General features: G+C 39.1%; 1 protein-coding gene across 1 annotated transcript; it reads right to left on the minus strand.

Moving 5' to 3' along the window:
* Positions 1–311: 311 nt before the first annotated feature.
* On the minus strand, positions 312–4,545 carry LOC140728757 (insulin-like). Its single transcript, XM_073047707.1, has 3 exons — positions 4,444–4,545; positions 3,732–3,941; positions 312–648 (listed from the first exon to the last, which is right to left on the minus strand). The coding sequence occupies exons 2-3, from the start codon at positions 3,916–3,918 to the stop codon at positions 494–496; spliced, it is 342 nt and encodes a 113-aa protein (XP_072903808.1). The 5' UTR covers positions 3,919–3,941; positions 4,444–4,545; the 3' UTR covers positions 312–493.
* Positions 4,546–8,659: the final 4,114 nt, after the last annotated feature.

Genomic DNA, 8,659 nt, shown 5'->3' on the forward strand with positions numbered 1-8,659 from the left:
TGAAACTTTGAAGCAAAGCGTACATTTATTGGGGCTCCAACAGTGTCCAGCTACAGATTGTACTGGAGCTAACAATCTAAGGTCAAATTAGGAAAATCAAGGCACTAGAAGCTGCTCCGTATTTTTAATTTCAAATATCAGTTAAAAGGTACAGACTGATTCAATCTGTGAAAGTGCATCGAACATGTGAGTTTATCCCTTTCAAGAGAGTCTGTTTTACTTCACTAGACAAAGGAGGCAGATCAAATCATATTAATATAACTGAGTAGGTAGCTGAGAGAAGACACTTAAAAATTCCTGAATTTTCGCAATGAAGGTATTATATTTATTGTAATTTTTATTTAAATTCCGAGAAAGGTATCTTTGAAACTTTAACATAGTTAGAGGTGACTTTCTTTACAGTTATCTGTGTTGAGATATTGAACTTGCTTCTTTCCCAAAGGCTGTATGCTCCATCTTCAGGACACTGTGACATTCAGAGCACTCACACCATTTACTGGTTACAGTAGCCTTCCAGATCAAAAAGTGAGCAGGTATTATGACAACAGCTTTCCACAATCCCCCTCTTCTTCATCCGCTCCAGCAGTTTATTGAATGGAACATGATGTTCGATCTCATTTTCTTGAATTGATTCTTCCCCTTGTAATGCTGAAAGAGAATGTTTCTACAGCAAATCAGTTCTTTCCTTCTGTTTTTTTTTCACTCCCTTCCAGTTTCATCCTGTGCAACATTTCACATTTGTCGATACTAATCATTCAGTTTGCAAGAAAGTTGAAACAGAAAAGTGTGGACACGCTCTGCAAGTGCTGTGTAACTCAGACTCAAAAAGAGGAAGGATTTTTCAGCTTAGCCAGAAATGTTAATCTGCTTCCCTCTCCACAAATATTGCTAAGTTTCCATTATTTTCCATTTTTATTTTTAAGTTTTCCGAAAGAATCAATTTTACCTTATATTTTTTTTCATAAAGCAACTAAACTGTTAACAATCTTAACACCCCTCTCTCACTCCATTCATAACATCTTGGTACCAGATATGAATACAGAAACACTTATCTGAGAGCTGTATTTTTTGAGGAATGGAAGGAAAAATGTTTTTATGTGTTCATCAATTTCTATCAATAAATCCAAATTTTTTTGGAAAATCCCTCAAGAAACGTTCATACTGCAATTAATATAAGGGGTGTGCAAATGATTGTAAGAAGGCTAGTAGTGGGTTTGGCGTTTAATCACAAACACCTCCTCCACCTGTCACCAAATTTTCTAATGTTCATAAACTTGACATGGGTTTGAGCGTCCAATTCACGATATCACTCTTTAAAAGCAATGTCTGATAACAACCTCAAACTGAGTACACCAAGGCTATGGTAGCTTTTTTCCCCATTACTTTTCTTACTGGGCAGAAGGTTATGCTGAGATTTGGTAGGGGAATTCAAGAGTATCAGAGGTTTTTATAATGATGAAATCTCCTGTTCAGAAATAATGTTTTTCCAAACTTGGATGTTAGGAATAAGGGGCCACAATCCCAAAATACTATGTCAGCCATTGGTAAAAGCACTAATAAGAGATTGCTTCATCCAGTAGGTGAATTTTTGGGTTTCACTTCTCAAAAGGGCAGTGACAGCTCTGTGAATGAACGTCTTCAAGGTGGAGACCGGTAGATTTTCCACTATTTAGAGATCAGGGAATATAGTGTTAGTGTTGGAAAGTTGCACTGAGATGAATCATGACATAATTAAATGATGGAGCAGGAACAGGTGCCAAATGGCCAATAGCTGCTTCAATTTCTAAAGCTCATATGATTGTTAGACAGAAGAGATTTGAAATGCAATGTCTGATAGGTAGATAACCTCTGATCATCGGCATGCATGTGCTCGTGAGTCCTGATGGCCTGGCTTCTGGCTCACTCATTAGTCTGAAACAAGAGTCAGGGTCCAGCTGGGGTATAAGGCAAGTCGCGGGAGCCCAGAGAGTGGCCAGGGCTTGGGCCTGGGCCACATGCTGGAGTTGGGGGCTGAGGTCCAGAATAATAGGGGGCAGGAACAGTGGCATGTTTACATCCAGAGGCTTGCTCCAGTTAGCTTGTATATTTTCAGCTCCCTTTAAACTCACTGCGTTCACTGTAAAAGTTAGTGCAACATGTTAGAAGAGTTCTATAAAGCGAACTTATGTTTAACTGGAGTAACACTCAGTTGTCCAAAAGATTGGCAAGGATGCCAGGTGTTGGATTTCAAATGTAGTAACTTGCCTAAGAAAATTGCATATAAATTGAAAACCAAAACCATAAAGCATGGAATGAAAACCTGGACGAAGTTTCCTTCAAAGAGGGTAATATGGTAGTTCTGATATGGAATTTCCAAAGTCCTTTAATAAGGTCCACATTGTAGATACATGAATAAAATTAGAGTGAATGAAGTCAGGTGACAAGTGGCAGAATTGTCAGCAAGCTGCAATTGTCTGCAAGCAGTTAAGCCAAGCAAAGCTTAAACGGTAGCTACGCAAACTGGCAAAAAAGTGTGAAGGGGTATTCCACTGTGATCGATGTTGTCTCCTGTTTAGTCAACTGGATTTGGGAGTATCAACAGGGTGGGTGACACAAAAATTGAGGGGAGGGGGAAAGTTGGGTGGGAAGGTTGCATGCGAGAACAAATGTAGCAAAGTAAAAAGGACAGGCAATCTTCTGCAGGAACTCAGGGGCTCAGGCAGAATCTGTGGGGCAAAAGTATTTGTTGGCAATTTGAGTTGAAACCCTGCACTAGTACTGAAGCAGAATTTTTGCTCCGAAAATCAAAAATTCCATTCCCTCACACATGTTGCTCAACCCCCTGAGTTCCTCCAGTACTAAGCGCATGAATGGCAAATGAATCTGAACATGCATTATTATAAGAAGGGGCCTTTTGACAGGGAGTGAGAGCACACACTCCAAGGAAAATAAGAATTTAAATTAATCAAAAGAGCAATGGAATCTGGAAGTACAAATGAAAAAGGAAGTTACAGAACAAGCTGATTAGGCTGGAAACATGAAACCAAATACTGTGGAGCATTGAAAAGCAGGAAAAATATTTCAAAATTTTGCGCTTTGAGTTCATGACTGGTTCCATCTTAAGAAAAGTATCCAGAGACATAGGGGGAAAATGCTTTACAAAGATGGTACAAGAAATGGGAGATTAGATATAATATGAAACAGAATGAAGTGTTTTTTTCACAAAACACAGATGAGATGTGCTTTTATCAAGGCCTTTAAATTATGAAGGAGCTTGACTGTAGACAGGGAAAGTTTTTCCACTTGTGAGCCACAAATATAAGACAGTGTCTAATGAGTGTTATGAAGAATTCAGGAGGATATGCTGAGAGCGGAAATAGATATGGAAATTGTTACCACAAGAAACAGCACAGATTAGACATACTTTACAGGACGCTAAATGTTCATGAGGCAGAAAGAAGAATGTGATGGTTGTGAGAAGAAGCATCTTGGGCCGAGGGACACTTAGATCCTATAATTTCAGTGGAATAATAAATTCAATGCCAACTTGCTGAAAAAGATACCGGGGGTGGGAAAATTGGATATCCTTTACATGTTACTCTGCCATTTACTCAAAATCCATCTTAGGAGGATATCACCCTTCGTGAGACCTTTCAGGTAATGTTGAATTATGATTTTCAATACCACACAAGATTTATGACAACCAACTGATTACTGTGCCAGAAGATATTTTTAACAAGAAGGCTACATACCTAGAAACTGCTCTACTCCTCTTTTCACTTTAGGTACATAGTAAAATCCCTTCCGTCCACACACAAAGTATAGAGTCTCTACTAGGTGAGAACCACACAGATGCTGTGAAGACAGTGTCTCTAGTCCTTTAGGGCAAGAAAAGATGATCAACGCAGACACCAGCACAATTTGGCTCCAAAACACCATTTCAATGAAAATGGTGGATCTCCCTTTGAGAGAAAAAAGAAATAGACATTACTTTCAAATACTGCCATTTACATCTGCAGACTTCAACTTCATCATGAACAATTTCTAAGATAGCTTTAGAAATTCATTGTATTTGCAAGCAAGTATATTAGCTAATAGCTGTATAACAATATTCCAAAAGCAGGAATATTACGTAGAACAGGATAGCCCATTTCAATAATGTTTGTTGAGGTGTTAAATACTGGCCAGGCCACCTCCTTGATCTTCTTTCACTTCCACCTTGAGTGGGCTAGTTGAGCCTCTTGGTTTAGTCCTCACACAAAACTGAGATGTTAACCTCAGTTATAGGTTAGTGTTTTGGAGTAGACTTTCAACTCAAAGGCACATGTTTAACCCCTGAGCCAAAGATGCAACATGTAAAAGGGTGGAAAGAACAGTTTCTCCAATGTAACAAATACAATTTAATCAAATGCTATATCTTGTTCAAGTCTCAATAGTATTCAAAGTATTCAGTTGGAAGCTTACCTGATCAGACTGCTGTAACTTGTCTCTGAATCTGTTCAACGTGTGAAGGTCTTTAGGAAGCCAGTTAATTTATAGAGCAGAGTGGTTCATGTGTTTGTTCTTCTTAATTTCTATATTAAGCACTTTAGGCATCTCCCACCTTATTTAGCAAGTAAAATGTTGCTGTCTTTGCACATCAAGTAATCATCACATTTTGCAACTCATTTAACTTACATGCTGTAATTGTTTGCACTGGTACTTTCTATCACTACCATTCGTTTATGCCCTGAATCAGAAGTCATTCATAAAGCATGGTCATTTCACTTTCAAGTGCTGTTAAACCTTTCTGAACAGCTGAACTAATGGTCAATTAGTAACAACTGGAGCCATACTGGTAGACATTTGTTGGTGTATTAAATGCATTTCTTTGTTTTGTTTGTCAGAGTTTGTGACAAAAAGGGGACACATTTTAGCACTTAAAATGCTGAATTACCCCCCTAATGAACCTGTTGATCCTTTGATGCAGCAGTTTTCTCGGAATGGAGCTGAACTAAATTGACATGTGGCAAACAATGAGCTTGCCATCACTGGTTCCATTACAGATGAAGCCTTTGGTTTTTCCAGCTTTGAGAGATTAATGGCTCACTTTATTTTTCCCTCTGTTCAGCTATTTCTGTTTTTCCTCTTACTTCCAGCTTTCTCCTATCTCCTTCTGGCCCATGTCCATCTCTAAGCTATTGTTACTTGCAGCACTTTCTTATGTTTCTCTTTTGGTCATTGGCATGAATGGTGTGTTTATTTTTGTGTAAGTGGTGGTTAAGCAGACTGGCGTGTACTCTTGAGTTTAAAATACTGAGAAATGATTTCATTAGAGCATCTAAAATTCTCACAGGTCTTGACAATGTCGATGCCAAGTTGAATATTTCCCCTAGAACCATGGTCATTGACTCAAAATAAAGGATCAGCCATTCACGGCAGCAATGAGAAGGATTAATTTTTACCCAGTGGAAGATGGCTCATTGAAATTCACAATCTAGGAGAGCTATTGAGGTTCAGAAAATTTTAGAAAGTGTTTGATATTAGGGAATGGAGCGACATGACATCAGTACAGAAAAATGCTACTGAGGTAAAAGTTCAGCCACAGTCTTCTGCAGTTATGCCCAAGAGGGGCTGAATGGTCAAGTCCTACATCTTTAGCTTGTGCTTTTAAGTGATTAAGATACACAAGTACATTTTTAAATGTTTATTCTCTTCTGAATTCTCTCCATCTCTAAATATTCTGTTGTGGGAATTTTGGCTTTGTCCAAAAATCTCACCCAGTTTTTATTTCCAATGACGTTGATTGGTGGAATATAAATGGAGCTGTCTATTTGTCATCTGTTTCGTACAATAGTCTAGCCAGTCTTGATTCCCTTGAATCCTGAAGTCATTGAACATCAACAGCCATTCTTTACCTCAACCATGTTACAAGTCTCTGTGTGTGGGTTCTGACTTACACCATGGAGGTTGACCCAGCCAAATCCATTTCTATCCTCAGATATTGTACATGCTGAGCCTTCTGCAATAATTTACTGGATAAAAGTTTTCAAGCTGAACTTCTCAACATTTTAACTTCAATACATTAACTCAAATCTATACTGCCTCACTGAAGGAAGTGTTCTCTTCACATCCATTTCAAAATTGATAGGTTTCAATGAGAGCCCCCTCTTTCTTCTAAGTTCTAGTGAGTACAGGCCCAGAGCTATCAAACTCTTCTCATACGTTAAACCTTTCATTCCTGGAATCACTCTCGTGAAACTCCTCTGCACACTCTCCAATGCCAGCACATCCTTTCTAAGATAAGGGGCCCAAAACTGCTCACAATACTCTAAGTGCAATCTGACCAATGCTTTATAAAGGCTCAGCATTACATCCTTGCTCTTATATACTAGTCTTCTCGAAATGAATGCCAACATTACATTTGCCTTCCTTACCACCAACTCAACTTGCAAGGTAACCTTTAGGGAATTCTGCATAAGGACTCCAAAGTCTCTTTGCACCTCTGATTTTTGAATTATCTCCCTGTTTAGAAAGTAGTCTATGCCTTTATTCCTTCGGCAGGCTGGTGGTGTAGTGGCATCAGCGCCGGACTTCGGAGCGAAGGCTCCCGAGTTCAAATCCAGCTGGCCCCCTTGCACGCTTTCCACCTGTGCTGGTTTGAGTGTCGAGCTAGCAACTCGGCCTCGTAAAAATAAGAAAGCCTGCTAAAAAAAAACGCCATAATGACGGCGTCCCAATGACACTACTTGGAGTTAAGGACTTTCTTCTTATTATTATTCCTTTAGCTAAAGTACATGACCTTACACTTTCCTCCATTATATTCCATCTGCCACTTCTTTGCCCATTCTCCTTATCTAAGTCTTCTGCAGATCCCCTGCTTCCTCAACACACTCTGTACCCTACATCAATGTATATATCAGCTGCAAACTTAGCCACAACGCCATCAACTCTGTCATCTAACTCATTGACATATAATAAAAATGGTCCCAACACCAACACTGGCAGCTAACCAGAAAAGATTCAATAATCAAGATTCAAGATTCAAGTACACTTATTTATCAAAGAATGTATAAGTTATACACTTGGGATTTGTTTGCTCACAGGTAGCCATAAAGCAATAAACATGAAAGAAACCAAGTAAAAAAAGAATAAAAATAAAAAGACCAACACCCGATGTGCAAGAGAAAGAAAGAACACAACTCATGCAAACAATTGAAGTGAGCAACGATATTCCGAACCAAGATTGAGTCCGCAGATCCAATCCTCGGAGTAGCCTGGAATAGACCCAAGGCCTCGTCTATCAGTTCATCATATTGGAGGGCATGGAGTAAAATAGCTGGGGCAGTCCTCATAACCTCAGCTCCCTGGAGAGAGAAGTGATCATTATGGAGAATGAGTGAAATCGAATGTCGCCCCAGATCCCAACAGCCTGTCTTCCTTTATTCCCACTCTTTGCCACCTGCCATCAACCAGTCTTCGATCCATGCTGGTATCTTTCCTGTAATACCATGGATTCTTATTTTGTTAAGCAGCCTCATGTGTGGCACCTTGTCAAAGACCTTCTAAAAGTCTAATTGAACAACATCCTCTGACTCTCCTTTGTCTATCCTGTCAGTTATTTCCTCAAAGAATTCCAATAGATTTGTCAAGCAAGATTTCCCTTTGACACCATACTGACTTTGTCCTATTTTATCATACGTCTCCAAGTACCCCAAAACCTTAACCTTAAGAATGGACTCCAAAATCTTCCCAACTACTGAAGACAAGCTAATTGGCTCATGATTTCCTTTCTTCTACCTCCCTTCCTTCTTAAAGAGTGAGTGACATATGCAATTTCCAGTCCTCCAGAATCAGTCCAGAATCTAGTGATTCTTGAAGTATCATTAATAGTGCTTCCACAATCTCTTCAGCTACCTCTTTCAGCACCAAAGGGTTCCCCTGGTGGACTCTATCTGGTCCAGATGACTTATCTACAGTACCTTCACATCTTTCAGCTTCCCAAGCATCTTCTCCTTAACAATAGCAACTGCACTCATTTCTGCCCTTTGACACTTGAAATTCTGGCATACTGCTAATGTCTTCAGCAGAGAAGATTGTTGCAAAGTACTTACTAAGTTTTTCCACCATTTCTTTCTCCCCCATTACTAACTTTCCAGCATCATTTTCCACCATCTCCACACACATCTCTCTTTTAGTCTTCATTCATCTGAATTTTTTTTTTGTATTCTCTTTTCTATTATTGGCTAGCTTATAATCTTTTCATCTTTTCTTTCCTTATAGATTTTTAAAATAAAAGCGTCACAATCCTTTAACTTATCCTTTCTAATTTTTGCTATATTTTTGCCCTCTCTTTTCCTTTCAAGATCTCTTTGATATCATTTGTCAGCCACAGTTGCCCCATCCTTCCTTTAAAATAATCCTTCATCTTTAGGGTGTATCTATCCTGTGCCTTCCAATTTGCCCCCAGAAACTCTAGTCAGTGCTGCTCTGCTATCATCCCTGCTAGTTTTCCCTTCCAATAAACTTTGGCTAACTCATCACTCATGCTTCTGTATCTCCCTTTACTTCACTGTAATACTGTTACATCTGAATTTATCTTTTCCCTCTCAAACTGCAGGGTGAATTCTATCATATTATGATCACTGCTTCCCAAGGGTTCCTTTACTTTAAGCTCCCTAATCAAATCTGTTTCATTACA

This window comes from Hemitrygon akajei, chromosome 6 (genome assembly GCF_048418815.1).
Source record: "Hemitrygon akajei chromosome 6, sHemAka1.3, whole genome shotgun sequence".
Lineage (NCBI taxonomy): Eukaryota > Metazoa > Chordata > Chondrichthyes > Myliobatiformes > Dasyatidae > Hemitrygon > Hemitrygon akajei.

Bases quoted from the DNA above. Each gene is read 5' to 3' on its own strand.
- LOC140728757 (XM_073047707.1), bottom strand. From the start codon at position 3,918: ATGGTGTTTTGGAGCCAAATTGTGCTGGTGTCTGCGTTGATCATCTTT. The intron at 649-3,731 runs GTATGTAGCCTT...ATTCTCTTTCAG, and splicing joins AGGAGTAGAGCAGTTTCTAG to CATTACAAGGGGAAGAATCA.